Here is a 17,608-nt window from a genome sequence, read left to right on the forward strand (position 1 = left end):
TAAAAATAATATGTTAAAACGAATAAAACTTTGTAAGAGAGTAATTTTGAATCTCCAATTCTATTTTTCAGTGCAACAAATAGGATGTAAGAATTCAAATTCATAATCTCTGAATCAGACTGATGTCAATTACCACGGACCTAATAAGAGAATGAATTCAAATTTCATGATGATCATCTATCCACGATATCTCGTAAGATTAGTTGAGATGCATGTAAGCTGGATCGAACATTTAGATATTAAAAAAAAAAAGAAAAAATTGCACTGACCTAGACTCAACCTACATATTTGTTTGGGGAAAAAAATCGAAGAAATAAAGGTATAGATAAAAGACTCGGTGAGGTTGGTTTGACTTTGACCCATCGGACACGTTTGGCATCTTCCCTGTCATCTCGGCGAATTCCTAGTTAATTTCAGCCAAAATCAAAATCCCAACTCCAAAATCTTTTTATTACAGCTTCGAATTTTTGTTTTCGTTTTCCGGAACCATGATTTCCCCCTTCCTTAATTAATTTCAGATTCTCGAATGTTTCTTTTGTGTTGTTCAATTCGGGTGTTTGCTGTAAGAAATTTCCTTCAAATTGCTTGAAGCGGAGGGAAAGAGTGCTTTAATTAAGTGTTAAATCGAAGGTTTCACAAACGAATTTTAAGATAAACTTTCAAGAGAGGAAAAAACTATAAGGTTTGTTTATTTGTTTTGTCTGTTTGTTCTTATATTATTCCGGCAGAGGGATGCAGAAGAGAAGAAGGCCCTTTCAGAGCAGAAAAAACAGTCGCCATTGGCGGTGAGCTTCTGAGTTTCTCCTGCAAAGTTAACATTTAGAGCTTTTAAGTCTCCGATGAACCCATAAATATCATAAGACGCACTTGCGTTTTCCTTTCTGCCGAATAGTAATGACATTCCCTGTCTTTTGTGTTTTCTAGGAAAGTTACCGAATTCGAAAGCACCATGCCAAGAGAGAAGAAAAATTGGTCGTTGAGATAATTAAAGCCCAGATTCTTGAAAAGGGAAGCAAAAAAAATGCGAGAGATCGGGTCCAAGTATCCGTATAAAACTTCAAGGTCCCGAGGAAGAGTTAAATACATGGGAATTTTCACGCATATCTCTCTGCTGTGCTTCTCCAGCTATTTGATGGCTTTGCAGGGAAGAGCTTTGGCGGTATCTGGCATTTCATGACAAAGTTGAAGATTTCTCTTCCTGGGTTTTTTCGACGAGGACGGAGATTACAACACCGACCCAGCTTTGTTATGTTTTTCCATTCTATCCTCTGATCCTTTCTTCTAATGTTGTTCTCTCACTGGGTTTAGGTTCTACCTTACACAACAACTTCCAAAGATTCATATAATTTCCTTTTTCTTTTTTTGGTTGGGGATTCGATTTGGGCAATGAACTTTTGAGCTTTCGGATTGGTAATGTTCTCAGAGTTGCTGTTAACATGGGCCTGTCTTGACCTTGGTATTGGGTTGGATTGGGGCAGCTGATAAAATCCCAAGGTTTCATTCGCAGGTTGTACTAAGTTTCTTTTCATTGTAGTGTCTGAGATTGGTGTCTGTTGTGAGAGAGGGAAAAAGAAAATGAGCGGCGGCAGAAGGAGAAAGCTGCATTTTAGCAAGATCTACTCGTTTGCATGTGGGAAAGCTTCTTTAAAGGATGACCATTCACAACTTGGGGGTCCGGGGTTTTCCCGGGTGGTCTTCTGCAATGAACCAGATTGTTTCGAGGCAGAAATTCGTAACTACATGGACAATTATGTGAGTACCACCAAGTATACTCTAGCTACTTTCCTGCCCAAGTCCTTGTTTGAGCAATTCAGGAGGGTAGCCAATTTCTACTTTCTGGTCAGTGGGATCCTTGCCTTTACTCCCCTTGCTCCTTATACGGCTGTCAGCGCGATTATCCCTCTTATTCTTGTCATTTCGGCTACAATGATCAAAGAAGGGATCGAAGATTTGAGGCGAAAAAAGCAGGTATCTTCTTTCCTTTTGTCAGCTTGATTGTGTTTTTGATTGATTTGGTGAGTTGAGCTTGATGCTTCCATGGCCTCTCAATCTCCTTCTCGTCCTTATATTAATCCTAATAGACTGTGCTGAATTATCATATGGAAGTTTCTGCAACTTAATTTAAAATGTCATAATGGTTGTTTTTCTTTACTAAAGAGTAGAAGGATTTGAAAGATCAATGAAAATAGTTTTGGGAAAATGATGGGAAAGATTTAGATTGCTTAATATTAATTTAGGCAACTCGTCTCACATTGGTCCCTAATTTTGCAAGTGGACCTTTTCAGGATATTGAGGTTAACAATAGGAAGGTTAAAGTGCATCAAGGTGATGGAATTTTTGCTTATACAGAGTGGAAAAATCTGAGGGTGGGCAATATTGTGAAAGTGGAGAAGGATGAATTCTTTCCAGCGGATATCGTCCTTCTTTCGTCCAGTTATGAGGATGCAATCTGCTATGTTGAGACAATGAACCTAGATGGTGAGACGAATTTGAAACTAAAACAAGCATTGGAGGTAACTTTGGATATGCACGAGGATTCTATCTTCAGAAGCTTTAAGGCTATCATAAAATGTGAGGATCCAAATGCAAATTTATACTCTTTTGTTGGTAGTATGGAGTTGGAAGAGCAACAATATCCTTTATCTCCCCAACAACTACTTCTTCGAGACTCTAAACTCCGGAATACAGATTACATATATGGGGTTGTTGTCTTTACTGGTCGTGACACGAAGGTTATTCAAAATTCTACCGATCCCCCTTCAAAGAGAAGCAAAGTTGAGAGAAGAATGGATAAAATTATATATTGTCTATTCTGTCTTCTATTTTTGCTTGCTCTTGTAGGATCTATATTTTTTGGCCTTGAGACTGATGATGATTTGGAAAATGGGAGAATGAAGAGATGGTATCTCAGGCCTGATGATGCTAAAGTTTTCTTTGATCCAGAAAGGTTTCGACTAGCTGCAATTTTCCATTTTCTTACCGCACTGATGTTATATAACTACTTCATTCCAATCTCACTGTATGTATCTATAGAAATTGTCAAAGTTCTTCAGAGCATATTTATCAATCAAGATATTAATATGTATTATGAAGAAGCCAATAAACCTGCACGTGCTCGCACCTCAAATTTGAATGAAGAACTTGGTCAAGTCGATACAATACTTTCTGACAAGACTGGAACTCTGACCTGTAATTCAATGGAGTTCATTAAATGTTCTGTGGCAGGGAGGGCTTATGGCCGTGGTTTCACAGAGGTAGAAAGGGCTATAGGTAGACGAGAAGATTCACTAGAAGCCGTAAATGGGGGGAATCACCATGAGAATGTCAACAACAAAACTTCACATATCAAGGGCTTTAATTTTAAGGATGATAGGATTATGAATGGAAACTGGGTTAATGAGCCTCATGCAAATGTCATCCAAATGTTTTTCCGTCTTCTTGCGACTTGTCATACAGCAATACCTGAAATCAACGAGGACAACGGAGAGGTTACTTACGAGGCTGAATCACCGGATGAAGCAGCATTTGTGATTGCAGCTAGAGAACTCGGCTTTGGGTTCTACAAAAGAACACAGACAACCATATCACTGCATGAGTTTGATCCTTCGTTAGGCAAGAAAGTTGATAGGTGAGTATTTGCTATTGCTACTGTTGCTATGAAGTTGCTTTTAACTGGTGGCATATTCATGAGCTTCATATATTAAGAACACGTGAGATTAATTTAAGGTGTCGATTTTAGTTTTTTTCTACTAAAAGCTTAAAGGAATTAAATGCAACAGACGGTGCACTGTTTCTAATGATTTTCTTTTCAACCAGTCCCACCCTCCCACTCATAGTGGCATATTGTATATGGTACCCTTAGTTGACATTCATTATGACATTTTTTGCACGGTGGACCTTAGACGTTGGTATCTCTCGTTTTCCATCCTCACATGTTGGTTGCCAAATGCCATCACGTCATTAGTGCTCTCTTTTTGCAGGACATATAAACTTCTGCATGTTTTGGAGTTTAATAGCTCAAGAAAACGGATGTCTGTGATAGTAAGAAACGAGGAGGAGAAAATATTATTATTGTGTAAAGGTGCAGACAGGTGTGTGGTATAGATGAAGGGTTTGCTTTGTTGAATTCTTATCTCTGCTTTAGTCAAAATTCAGAATCACCATAATTCCATTTCTCTTGCAGTATCATGTTTGAAAGGCTTGGAAAGAATGGAAGGGAGTTTGAAGAGGAGACCAAGAAACATGTCAGTGAGTATGCCGATGCAGGGTTGAGGACTTTGATACTTGCCTATCGCGAGCTTGAAGAGGAAGAACTCAGGGAATTTGATGACATGTTCACCAAGGCCAAAAGTTCTGTTAGTGCAGACCGGGAATCATTGATCGATAAAGTAACCGACAAAATTGAGAGAAATTTGATTCTTCTTGGAGCCACTGCAGTTGAGGACAAGCTCCAACATGGGGTGGGTTGAGAGGTGTCAACGGTTGATAATGGTGAACCAATATAACTTAAGGACTTGGAATTAATGCTTCTTCCTATTGTTTCTGTTAGGTTCCCGAGTGCATTGACAAGCTTGCTCAGGCAGGAATTAAGATTTGGGTATTGACTGGGGACAAAATGGAGACTGCCATAAATATTGGGTATGGATATTTGTTTTCCTGAACAGAAATGTTGATTTATGGCCTAGTTGTATCATATCAGGATTAGTACTAACTCGAGCACATAAAATTGCAGTTTTGCCTGTAGCTTACTAAGACAAGATATGAAGCAGATTGTTGTTACTCTGGAGACATTGGAAATTCAGACAATGGAAAAGACGGGAGATAAAGCTTCCATCATCAAGGTGAATCTATATTCATTCCTCAATAAGTATGCAATAGATTCCACAATGAAGAAACAGATATATCCTATACATGTTTGTCTAACATTCTGCTTATTGAGTAAGCTATGTCGTGGAAGCCAATATTGATTCATAAGTTGATGATAGGATTGGCTTTCCTTGGAACTTTTACATATCTGGGAATTGAATTTTTTTGAAAGGGTAGCCCTTTTGCTTTTTTTCTGAATGTTGCAATGCATATGTTACTTTTTCTTCAAAGATCAACCGACTCCCATCTATCCTTGTGCTGAAATCTTTCTGGCAATCTTTTAGGCGTCGAGGCAATGCGTCCTCGATCAGATTAATCGAGGGAGAGCTCAGATCACTTCGTTAAATGGGAGATCCGAGGCATTTGCATTAATTATTGATGGAAAATCACTTTCTTATGCTTTGGAGGATAATATGAAGACGGTTTTTCTCGAGCTAGCAATTTGTTGTGATTCTGTTATTTGCTGCCGTTCATCTCCAAAACAGAAGGCGCTGGTTGGTTTTCGTACTTTTAATTTTTGCTTGGAAATCACATCTGAAAAGGATTGATCCTGATTCCTGGTGGCAGGTAACAAGGTTGGTTAAATCTGGGACACGGAGAACAACTTTAGCTATTGGCGATGGTGCCAATGATGTAGGAATGCTTCAAGAAGCGGATATTGGAGTCGGAATCAGTGGTGCAGAAGGAATGCAGGTGCTTTAAAGAACTCAAAACACTTCCATTCTGACCATTTAAAAACTTAAATATTATTTTTCGAACATCTCATGAGTTCAATATTTCAACTCAGGCCGTTATGTCGAGTGATGTTGCAATTGCACAGTTTAGATATTTGGAGCGCCTGCTACTTGTGCATGGACATTGGTGCTACAGAAGAATATCATCAATGGTAATGTAACTTATATTTCTGGATTCAGAAAACTTCATCTTTCGTAATTTTCACTGTTTGACATTAATGAGTTAACCACTCTTTTTGCAGATTTGCTACTTTTTCTATAAGAATATTACTTTTGGTTTTACCATATTCTTATATGAAGCATTCACATCATTCTCTGGGCAACCTGCATATAATGATTGGTTTTTATCACTTTACAATGTTTTCTTCTCGTCACTTCCGGTGGTAGCTTTGGGAGTTTTTGATCAGGACGTGTCTGCAAGACACTGCCTCCAGGTATGCTCGGTTAAGGTGCTTATAATCCTTGACGTGTGAATTATTTATATCTTGTATTTTGAATGTAAATGAATGATTTTGACCCTCAATGTGTGAATGATATCCATCGTTCTGATTGTTGTTCAAGTTCTCCTGATGAAGTAATGGATGCTTCTTGGACGACATCAGGCAAGGCAGCTGTTCTAGTTACGGCTGCTTGTGCCATATCCTTTCTCGTGAACGGTAGCCTATCAACAAGTATCTGATGAGATCGAAACCTTGTAATGATTGAAATACACATATATTCAACCTTCTTGTTGTTGTGAGAAAATCAAAGCCTCAAGTTTGCTGATATTGCAGAAGTTATGGGATTCTTGGACTTAGTGAGAACCATAAGAAAATGACTTTTGTTTATACATATAAATCTGAGTGCAATTGGCCAAATTTTAGGCTTCATTACTCTGTTTGATGTGGCAGTTTCCTCTCTTATACCAACAAGGGGTGCAGAATGTTCTTTTCAGCTGGCTCCGAATACTCAGTTGGATGTTTAATGGATTGGGCAGTGCCGTGATCATCTTCTTCCTCTGCACTGAAGCGCTCAAGGATCAGGCATTCAACTCCGAAGGAAAAACTGCAGGGCGGGATATTCTAGGTGCAACGATGTACTCTTGTGTCGTTTGGGTTGTGAACTTACAAATGGCGCTCGCCGTTAGTTACTTCACCTTGATACAACATCTTTTCATCTGGGGTTCGATTTCGATCTGGTACATTTTTCTCCTGATTTACGGGTCCATGACCCCCACCTTCTCAACCAATGCTTACAAGATCTTCACCGAAGTCCTTGCACCTGGCCCTTCCTACTGGCTTGTGCTTCTCTTTGTGGTGATCACAACACTCATTCCTTACTTCTCCTACTCAGCCATACAGATGAGGTTCTTTCCCATGTATCATCAAATGATTTTATGGATAAGGAGTGAAGGACAACTCGACAACCAAGAGTACTGCGATATGTTGCGGAGGGGCACATTCCGATCAACGAGCGTGGGCTGCACAGCACGTTTAGCAGCCCAAATGAGCCGCTCAGAAGAGAGAAACCAGAGTGCTACTTGACAAGCACATCAGTATCTGTCTTCTCTGTTCGTTGTCAAAAAACGATGTAGATTTCTTCTACATGCCTAACAGACGAAACCCGCAATACATATTGGCTATGGTGCTGTTTTTCTTGCACATAATTGGACAAATCTGACTTGTTGAAGAACAGATGAAGCATAACCTGTGGCAAGAAGACACAGACGAAGCATCAGCCAAAAGGAGAGGTGCTGGTAGACATGTATTATATACTATTCAACTTTTATGTACATTACACAAGTGAGGAAATTCATTGTAGGATTAGATAATACTAGTTTTGTTAACAAACAAAAAGAGAGAAAACATGATAGTAGAGCCTCCCTTGTCGATCCGCTCCCTTTCTCTTTCATTTGTAAAATACGACCCGACGTTTTTACGATAATCGGTTTTAACTTTCTTGTGCTTCTTGATTATTGTTGCAAATAACTGATTGCGAGTCTTTAGTTCATATTTTCATTGATTTCTTATTGAAATGGAAAAGATAGTAAGATGGATTATCAATCTTCACCTCTCTGTTGGGCAATCTTTGACAATGAAGGCCATGAATGATAGACAAGACATGAGGGTATTTTGGGAATGAAAATGTTTTGCAAGCTGAATAGGTTTAAGAAAGAAAAAGTAATGAATCTAATCTGGAAAATAATATTTTATAATAAAGTAGCTAATTATCTACACAATAATGTTTTCTAATAGATTTATTTTTTATATCAATTATCAACTACCTAATGAGTTATATGAATTATGAACTAGGTAGATTTTCTAATTTGCTACATTAAAATATGGGGTATTTTCAACCCAGTAAGAAAATGATGATAGTAAAAACTTATTAAAAAATTAAGCTTGAAAGCGAGAGAGAATTAAAAAAAGCAACACAAATATTAAGAACTTGTATATAAGAATAAGATCGGGGAAATACAAGAACAGGAAGCAAGTTGGAATTTTAAATGGAGAGTTTATGAGTACAGCTGCAATTGATTCTCTCTCTCTAACGAACGCTCTTTGAATTTGGTGGTACCGTGAAGAAATTAATTACCAGAAACGAAGAGCGGGCGACTGGAATCGGATGATTTTTCTTCTTCTTCTTCTTCTTCTTTAGGGCAGAGACTAGAATCAGACGGTTATTATATCATATTTATGTACATCTAAGGGAAATTAAACGGTCAATGAAGTGGATCTACGCAAACGTAAGGCCGAGGAAATCGGCGGCGGATTTGGCCATGACGGTGGTGAATTCGTTGAAGCTAATTACGCCGTCGCCGTCGATGTCGGCGAGTCGCATCATCTCGGAGAGCTCGCGGTAGGAAAGAGGTTGGCCCATCTTGGCCATGGAACCGGCGAGCTCGGAGGCGGTGATGTAGCCATTGCCGTCGCGATCGAAAGATCTGAAAACCTCCAACAACTGTTCTTGATTGACGAGGATATCGTCGTTCATATCGGGGAGAATGGCATTGACCAGTTCCTCGAATTCGATGGAGCCGTTGCCGTTGGAATCCATGTTGGAGAGGAGAGAGTGGAGCTGGTCGCCGGAGGGCTTGATTCCAAGGGAGCGGAGGAGCGCCCCGAGCTCGAGCTGCGTGAGGCTGCCATCGGAGTTCATGTCGAAGCGCCTGAAAATGTCTTGCAGCTGCTTGAGCTGGTCGGATTGGATGGAAGCCATGGGGTTCAGACGATTCGACAAGATCCGCAGAAACGAGTTCGTGGAGCTTTGGGGAATGGAAATTGGGGAAATTGGTTCGTTACAGATGTGGGGCTAACCTTGAGGAGTTGAATTTTTAGACAGAATTGTTCAAAAGAGAAAGAGAAACCGCGTTGTTTGGAATTTGGATCCAAGATCAAGATCTAAGATACATGGATCAACCCGACGCCATAACCATAACCCATAACTCTCAAGACGGCGACTTCCGAAATTTCGTCTCTCATTTTCATATTTATTGCTCTATTTAATTTAACCATGAAATTCAAAGTCAAATCTCATTATGGGCCGGACTGGATTGGCCCAGCCTACTTAATAATTGCTCCAAATTCGCCATGGGCCTAAACTCCAAATTGTTTGGACTTGGGTTGTACCGGCCCTAGTCAAAGCTAAGCCCATATACTCGGCTGGCTCGCCTTCAAATTGGCCCGTTGGGCCTTTGAATCAAGATTTTATTAATATGAGAATTCGATCAATTTTTTTTAATAAATTTTGTAACTTTTAAAGTGTGTATACGTGTGTGTAAAATTTAATTTGTATTTTTCAAACAAATTCGATATTTATAGACATAATTTTAAGCGGCTTTTGAGATAATAGTTATCATTTGATAATTTTTTTTTTCAAAAATATCACAAATATAAGATGATATATTATATCAATTATGTATTTTAGATTAGGTATATCAGTGATATACTTTATTAATGCTACAAAAATAATATAATAGTGATATACTTTAGATTGATATACTACAAAAATAATATCAATTATGTATTTTAGATTAGGTATATCAGTGATATACAATATATATAAAAAAAGATTGATATATAATAAATAAATTTTTTATCATGATACAAAAATATATATCGATGGTATACTTTATCATTAATAATATATCAAGTATATGTTTTATATTAGGTATATTAGTAATATACTTCATCAAATGATTGGAGAGAAATTTGTTATATTTGCAAATTGTTTTTAAAACCAGTTTTAGCATCCATTATAATTTTCCTATTTTTAAATCTACTTTTACGTACATCATAAACTTCAAATTGTGTACGAATATTGCAAATTCTAGAATATAAAAGTTCAATTTGGGTTGGTTTATGGACTTATTGGTATATTTTCAATAAGGTTAGCTCGAGTAATTTATAATTTTGCACAGATGAGGCAAAGATCAAGTAATATTAGGCCTAAGGTTGAACCAACCTTTGAGTTCGCCAAATGAAAGTGGACTGTAAATAGAAAAATGTTAGTTCCAACACGTAATGATTTCCTCAAGTTTGAAGATGCTGAATTCAAGCATTCCCTATACAAATTTGTGCTCCAGAAATCAGCAGAAATGTTTAAAATGAGTAAAAAAGAAGTGCGAACTCAGAAAATACTATAAATTGGTTAGATTAGTAACACCAAAATTGCTCTTCAATAATATCATTTACATATGAACAATAATTGAGTCTATTGAACATGAATTGGGGGTTTGGATTCAATTCTCTGATGAAATCTGATTCATCTTTAATTACATGAAGGTGCTGTTGGAATCACCTGAGTTTCCAGTCAGCAAGGAAAAAAGCCTTCCTGGTCAGGAACAAGCACATATTTCTCTTTTCTCTGTTTGTTTGTATCTACAAGTCTCCTCTTCTATCAGCATTTGAGCTACCTTGGCTATAAAAGTCTGAACTGTAATCTTGGTTACCAAATGCCAGCATTTGGAAAAATCTAATCTCTGCAGATTGTTGAGCAGAGTCGAAAGCTCGACTCTCCCCGAACCTCATCCCATTACTTAAATCTACAGTGGCTAAACTATCAAAAGTTCTAACAACCTGAGAATGAGAACAATTCTGTTAACAAGATGCAACAAGGGAGGGTTTTGGGTTTTCATATTTGTATTATGAATTGATAACAGAAACACGACCTGTCCCATCTGCGGTCTCTTGGCAGATGCATGCCGCACGCAAGCTGCAGCTATTCCTATCATCCTCAGCACTTCACTCTCAACATATTTCCTTTCAAGCCTCGGGTCCACCAATCGCTCGAAATCTTGGCTGTCGAGTGCATGGTTTAGTAAAGGCCGAGCCTGAAAAATGAGAACATTGTGAGAAAGGTCGATTTCAGCATTTGCAAAGTGCATATCTTATTACTGTTTTGAAAATTAACTAAAGTGTCATTCAAGCTTTTATTCTGAATATAGATCATTTTTCATGTGAGTCTTGCTTGCTAATCCTAGAATAAGAATCATTTTCTCATGTAATGCAGAACTAAAGTGAGGAAATTCATGCTTCATACGAATTGTGATAATTGTGGCTTTCCTAGTCCATTACAAACGCAGCTGCAGTTAAGTTTTTAAAACATTGAAACGAGTGATTATTCAAGCAACAAATACAATATCATAAAAAGGATGGTGGCCGGCACCATCGTATTATATCCATAGCAGTGAAGACATAGAAGAGAAGCATGAACAGATTACCCATTCGACAAGGCTCTCATCCCCCATCGGCTGGGATGCATCCACAGCCTTTCGACCAGTAATCAGCTCAAGAAGCACGACTCCAAAAGAATATACATCCGATCTCTCAGTTAATTTTCCACTTGATGCATATTCAGGGGCAACATATCTGCAATCGGAACAACTCAAATTTTTAAATGAGATAATTATTGAAGCACAGATTTGAAAGAGTTGAATTCTAGGAGGGTGTTGGTACCAATCATAAACTACCTACCCGAAAGTTCCTACGACACGGGTGGTTATATGAGTTTGTGCGTCGAGAGCTAATTTAGCTAGCCCAAAGTCTGAAACCTGAACCATTAGCAATAAAAGCATGAAGCCATAACCCTTCAAGCTAAGAATTTTAGCATAAATAGTGAAACTTCATGCATACCCGAGCTTCAAAATTTTCATCTAGAAGAATGTTTGAAGATTTTATATCCCGGTGGATAATTCGAGGATGGCCTGAGACAGACGAAAATATCAGTCTTAAGTTGACATCAAGATTATTTGGTCTTACACGAAAAGTATAGAAAATTACAGTCTTCATGAAGGTAAGCTATTCCACGGGCTGCACCAGCTGCAATCTTGATGCGTTTTTCCCAATCTAGAACAGGCTCACCCTCACCTAGCGCCAAAAAAAAGAGAAAGAAATCAATTTTGCCCCTTACTACGACAAGCCAAAATTTGGAACCAAAAGTACCTTTAAGATGGAGATGGTAGTAAAGGGAATTGTTAGGGACATAATCATACACCAGCAACCTTTGGTGTTCTAAAATGCAGTAGCCAACTAGAGAAACTAAATGGCGGTGGTGAACACGACCGATTATCTCGACCTCAGCTTTGAATTCCTGCTCACCCTGACTACCACCAACCTTTAGTTCCTTCACTGCAACCTCTCTTCCATCTGGTAGACATCCTTTATAAACAGAACCAAATCCACCTTCTCCTAAAAGATTCTGAGCAGAAAATGCATTTGTTGCTCTGAAGAGTTCTTCATATGTAAACAATGCCCTTGAATTGCCTAACCCACCAAGATCCTTTGAAGCACCACTGCCACTGCCACTGGCTTGTCTGTCTTGGTGAGGTGTGGAATGGACCTTCATAAGGGATGATTCTGAGAAAAAGATTACAAACTTCTTGAATTTCAGTAATCTATTCCCAACAATTCAATTAATATAGTTTCTTTTCCTACTAAAACAGGAGACAAAAAACCCAAAATGGCCCATCCAAATGTATTATCAATGCTCCAACTCCGAAACATGGAAAAGATACCTCCCTCTAAATTTCAAGTTAAAAGTACTCTAGTCATGACCTACAAATAATAGAACAAAAGAATACATCTGCGAAAAGAATTATCACGACAGTTCTTTTAAAGAAGCAATTATATATTTTTTTTATAGGTAAAGAAATAATTATATTGAAAATGTTGAGAATGGAGACATAGTCAAATATTAGTTTAGGAGTGAGGATTTAGTAATAACAATATCTCCATTTGTACAAGAGTCTTTTAGGCTTAAAATGAGCTACGACTCTTGTAAAAATATGAAGAGATCCATTATCTTAACAAAACATAACATTTAAGTGGTCATGCCTTCAAAGAAAACACAATCATCAAATTGAATACATCACAATAAATTCTTGGGTAGCAAGGTAATCATTAATGGGGTGGGGCGGGAGGCTAAGAACGTATATGGCAGTACCTGACTTAGGCGAGGAGCCCAGAGAAGACGGCATAATGAAACCTCCACGCCCAGAATCCCTTCTCCTTGGCTTCCTAATGTACCATAAAACAAACCCAACAATGGAAAGCGCTACGATTCCAGCCACTACACCTATCGCAATTGCACCTCCAGTACTAATGCCTCCATTGCTGTTGGAATTCGGGTCTACTCCAACATTAGGAGCAGAACCATCGTCCGTGCGGTTTCCTGACGGTAATGTTGGGGTTTTAGACGGTAATGGAGGGGGAAAATGTGACGGCGGAGGAGGTGCTATAGATGAGGGCGGCAATGACTTGGGAGGAGGACTTGAAGGTGAGGGGTCACCAGGAGGAGGAGCAAGCCTAGGAGGTGGAGGTGCATTTCTTGGAGGTATTGATGCTGGGGGTGGAGGTGAAGTTTCTGGAGGGGGTGAATTCTCAGGTGGGTTTGTGGGCTGCGGTGGCGGCGGTGAATTATCCGGTGGGTTTGCTTGTGGTGATGGCGGTGGCGGAGGTGAGTTTTCAGGTGGGTTTGATGATTGTGGAGGAGGGGTTTTTGGAGGCTCTGCCGCAGGAGGTGGAGATGGATTCGGGGGTGGATTAGACGGCGTTGGCGGCGGAGTGAATGTTACTGGTGGCGTTGCTGATGGCGATGGAGGGTCCGGTGTTGATGGGGGTGGAGGATTGGATGGAGTTGGTGGCGGCGTTGCCGGCGGAACGGTCCGAGGCGGCGGAGGAGATAATGCGGGTGTTAATGGGGGCGGAGTTCCGGAAGCAGGGGGAGGTGAAGTAGCAGGCGGACCTGGTGGGGACGGAGTAGGAGTCGTGGGGTCAGAAGAATTCGGAGGCGGCGATTGTCGCGGCGGCGTAGAAGGATGTTGTGGCGGCGATGGTGGCGGAGAATTGGACGGCGGAGTAGATACGACGGGAGGCGGCGGAGATTGAGTGGAGGGAGAAGTCGGCGATGGAGATGAATTTGGCGCGGGTGATACGGATGCCATTTTCGAGAGAACCAAGCTCAGAGATAGAAAAAAAAGGAAAAAATCTCGGTTAACTCACACGGAACTTAATCTTCCGATGAAACTCATTCAATCTGCATATTTTGCTCGATAATCATACTTTAGCCTATCCCATGATCAAATTGAATCTTCTCAAGTTCAATTCCGACGAACTAAACTTTTGAATCAATCGAACTTCACTAATCCAATCACCAGAATCCTCCACTGCTCTGTTTCAACTCCTCAGAGCAAATAAAAGATTATAGAGCTCAGCAAAGTCAAATAGTATTCTCCAGCTACGATTCAAGCACAACCCAAAGATTATAGCTAAAAACAGATCATCAAAGGCTCCGAAGTAACATGAAAACAATCACCAGACCTACAAAAGAAAAAGAAAATGAAGAAGAAGCAAGTTCAGAGCGAAACCCAGATAAATAAGTACAAAATTATACATGAACTCTATTATCAGACTATTGGAGAAAGTTCAAGTACTCGGTAGCAGCAATGGATTCTCGAAGATTGAAGGAGGAAATGCAGCGGACTGACACCATCAAAATAGCCATGGAGAAGAACGCGGAAGCTGAAGACAGCTTACCTTTTCCGTCGAACTTCTCCTGAGGATCGAAACGGAAATTGAATTCCTCGAAAGTGCAGCCAAGTTTGATTCTCGAATTCCCTATAGGAAGAAAAGCCTTCCCAAGAATACGGCTTGTGGGGTCCCAAATTTTCAAAGCAATTTTTGATAGCAACCCCGAAAGATTAAATATAAGGATTTTGTCCAATGTTTGAACACAAGAACAAAAATTTGATTGACTCCTTCGCCATATACTATTATTACATGGAAAAATGCGCCTTTACTTTCTTGTAACGTCAGTTCATTTTAAAATGATCATTATAATGAGTAATTATGAACGTAATCACATCGATCTTCAATTCTAGCCATGGTCAACCAACCCCTTCTCCTCTCTTCAGGTTTCATTACGGAAAAAAAAAACCAACAAATTCAAAATCTGATTATGCGCATGATAACGTCAAAAATTCAATATAGATTGATGAGTTTTGTTACGTAATTATCACCATCATTTTCATCATTGAATTAAACAAACACGATACAAGATGCTTCCTTCAAAGCTCTATAGTGGCAGCTTTTGGAACTCTATGAAATAAAGAAACTAAAGTGAAATGCTAAAGCGAGAACCTTAGAACATTATACCACCAACAGAAAGTGGATTTGTCATTCCCATCTCATCTCTATGGAGCTTCAAACAAGAGAGCGTTTGAGAACCGATGAACACGGGATATGAACTTTTTTGTTGGTTAAAGAATGGATAAATTTTGCTACACATCTCAAGAGGCGCTTGATCATAACAATGATTACATGTGATATTACATTCAACTCGTGTTTTAAGGCCCCAATAGTTGAACAATCAAAATATTTCTACCTTTCCTAAAGAGTCACATATTCGAATTCTTACTCTTGTATCAGTGATACAATATACAAAAAATAAATAGTTCACTATTTAAACTATAGTTCCAGAATTAAAAATGACGCACAAAACAAGAGGACATTTAAAAGAATAATAAAGATATCAACGGAATAAATGCGTGTGTACATATATGTGAATACAATTAAAAAGTAAGTGTATTCAATAGGTTAGATTAAGAGAGAATCCAGTAGCTTAATATAGAAATGTCACAAGTGTGTAGATATAAATTAATTTCCTATTCAATTGATTAGATCAAAGAGAGAATCTTGCTCACCCAATATTGAAATGTTACCAAGTGAGAAGAGTGGGCCAAGGTCAATGCCTGGGTTTTGTTTCAAGTCTTAACACAGCACGTGAAGCTCAAGCACGCCTACCACCTATAGTTGGTGTTGCAGGCCAAAGATTGCTCGGTTTCAAAGCTATCATCAATTGGCATTTTGGTAACAACCAACATGCTGCCTTCTTTCTTTTCTTTATCACCATTTTCCAGTGCAATCCATTATTCTAATGTTTGTAAAAACGAATATAAAAGGTGTAGATGCGTAGGCCACTTCACTAAGCGTCAGTGGGAACTACAAAAATAGTCCCAAAAAGAGAGGCACGGGCTTTGCACTTGGCACTTGGCACGCTTCCCGCCGTTGATTGTGCTGTTGAATCGACAAGAGCTCCATTCCTGTGCTCCAACAACTCTACAAAGCAAAACTTTAGGAGGGGGGATTAGATGCTGCTACAGTGCAACCACAAGCTTTTTTTGTAATGGTGCTACATAGCATTCATGGGGCACATAAATAGGAAGCAAACCATCATTCACAGTGTCTCCTCATGAAGATTTGTAGTTCTAATTGTTAACAACATTTATCGAAGATTGACCGCCCTATACAAATGGTCAAAGAAGAGCATTCTTTCTTCCATAATTGAGCTCCACTACGCAACATAATTTGTATTCTTATTTACCTATTAAGATATAGAGCCAACAGAGAGTGTACTCAAGAAATGCATTTAATAATAGTTACAAACTGGAATGACATCCATGAGGCCCCCTTCACCAGTCACAGGTTAGGAGTAGGTGATGATACCAACTGGTGAAAAGAAAATGTTATCCAGATCTAGCATATTCTCTGCCCATGTTCTGTCAACAGGCAGCAACCTTATTAAATTAGAGAGATATCAATAAACCAACGTAAAGTATCAACAAGTTAAATGACTTCCCATTCAACATCCAAAGCTTGCAGAATCATTCTACCCTGAGTAAAGAAAAGAGAACGCAACCACAGAGTGGTTGTACTTGCATACCTCCCACAATATGAATACAGAAAGTTCGTTGTGAGTGAACCGATGTTAAAGGACCAATCAAAAGATGTAAGTTTCAACAATAGCAATGCCAAATTACATGAACTTAAGATTCTTAACTAAGATGTCTTACATTGCTACCTATCATAACTTGGAAGTCAATATAATGCTGGACACCAGCTTTGTAAATCAAGCATCAGGATAAATTCCAGAGAGAGATTATTGGTTGGACAAGGCATTCCCAAATCTAATGATCATTGGTAGAACAATGAATTCCATATCTCTACATTACTGTCACTGTGGCCTTTTGAGAGAATGCAGATGCAAACCAATACCACTGTTTATTTTTCTCTCACACGGACTACATGCGGCCTAGAAGAGAATAACTTGCCTAGTCAGCCCTCACACTCATGACTCAAGATAAAATGTACAGTGTCCTAGGCAAACCACTTCACTCCAGTGGGATGACAGCAGGATAAGAATAAAGAAGCCTTCCTTCTTACCTACACGTGGGTCTATCCCCTCCTTAGACTAGTTTACATTAAATTAAACTACCCAAAATGATAAGATACAACAAGAGATTATAGAATAACTAATTTATCCTCAAGCGATTTAATAATAAATTAAGCTCCAAATTTAGATTCTAAGAGTCCATGTTGCTGAAAAAGTCTTCATAATTGGCCAAACCTTAATCCTCTTCAACCACACTCCCTTACCCAAGCTTCCAAGAATCGTCAAAGCTTCTTGCTCAATGGTTAATGTTCTTGTCGGTGCTTTACACAAGATCGAACTTGGATGGCCTCTCTTGGATT

The 17,608-nt window shown here is 39.0% G+C and overlaps 3 protein-coding genes across 6 annotated transcripts; 1 reads left to right on the forward strand and 2 right to left on the reverse strand.

Moving 5' to 3' along the window:
• Positions 1–336: 336 nt before the first annotated feature.
• LOC111017529 (putative phospholipid-transporting ATPase 9) lies at positions 337–7,545 on the forward strand. Of its 4 annotated transcripts, none has more exons than XM_022293311.2 (12): positions 337–785; positions 925–1,968; positions 2,286–3,628; positions 3,981–4,091; positions 4,184–4,460; positions 4,550–4,638; positions 4,733–4,841; positions 5,151–5,360; positions 5,434–5,559; positions 5,654–5,752; positions 5,843–6,034; positions 6,162–6,457. In XM_022293311.2, exons 2-12 carry the CDS (start codon positions 1,576–1,578, stop codon positions 6,168–6,170), a joined length of 2,958 nt encoding a protein of 985 aa, XP_022149003.1. In that variant the 5' UTR covers positions 337–785; positions 925–1,575; the 3' UTR covers positions 6,171–6,457. The 4 variants fall into 4 exon arrangements, with proteins under 4 accessions (XP_022149003.1, XP_087973139.1, XP_022149002.1 ...); XM_022293310.2 differs by lacking the exon at positions 6,162–6,457 and adding an exon at positions 6,491–7,545 and having other exon boundaries at positions 340–785; XM_088117013.1 differs by lacking the exons at positions 3,981–4,091; positions 6,162–6,457 and adding an exon at positions 6,491–7,545 and having other exon boundaries at positions 339–785.
• Positions 7,546–7,998: 453 nt separating this feature from the next.
• On the reverse strand, positions 7,999–9,235 carry LOC111017528 (putative calcium-binding protein CML16). The gene has a single exon (XM_022293309.2). It carries the CDS (start codon positions 8,796–8,798, stop codon positions 8,316–8,318), a length of 483 nt encoding a protein of 160 aa, XP_022149001.1. The 5' UTR covers positions 8,799–9,235; the 3' UTR covers positions 7,999–8,315.
• Positions 9,236–10,216: 981 nt separating this feature from the next.
• PERK9 (Protein kinase superfamily protein) lies at positions 10,217–14,832 on the reverse strand. The gene is made up of 9 exons (XM_088117016.1): positions 14,512–14,832; positions 13,023–14,398; positions 12,023–12,436; positions 11,861–11,947; positions 11,714–11,784; positions 11,555–11,631; positions 11,302–11,449; positions 10,750–10,911; positions 10,217–10,657 (listed from the first exon to the last, which is right to left on the reverse strand). Exons 2-9 carry the CDS (start codon positions 14,020–14,022, stop codon positions 10,460–10,462), a joined length of 2,157 nt encoding a protein of 718 aa, XP_087973142.1. The 5' UTR covers positions 14,023–14,398; positions 14,512–14,832; the 3' UTR covers positions 10,217–10,459.
• Between the last annotated feature and the right edge of the window lie 2,776 nt (positions 14,833–17,608).

Source organism: Momordica charantia (genome assembly GCF_013281855.1).
Source record: "Momordica charantia cultivar OHB3-1 chromosome 9 unlocalized genomic scaffold, Mcharantia_2.0 BLBB01000009.1, whole genome shotgun sequence".
In the NCBI taxonomy this organism is placed as follows: Eukaryota; Viridiplantae; Streptophyta; class Magnoliopsida; order Cucurbitales; family Cucurbitaceae; genus Momordica; species Momordica charantia.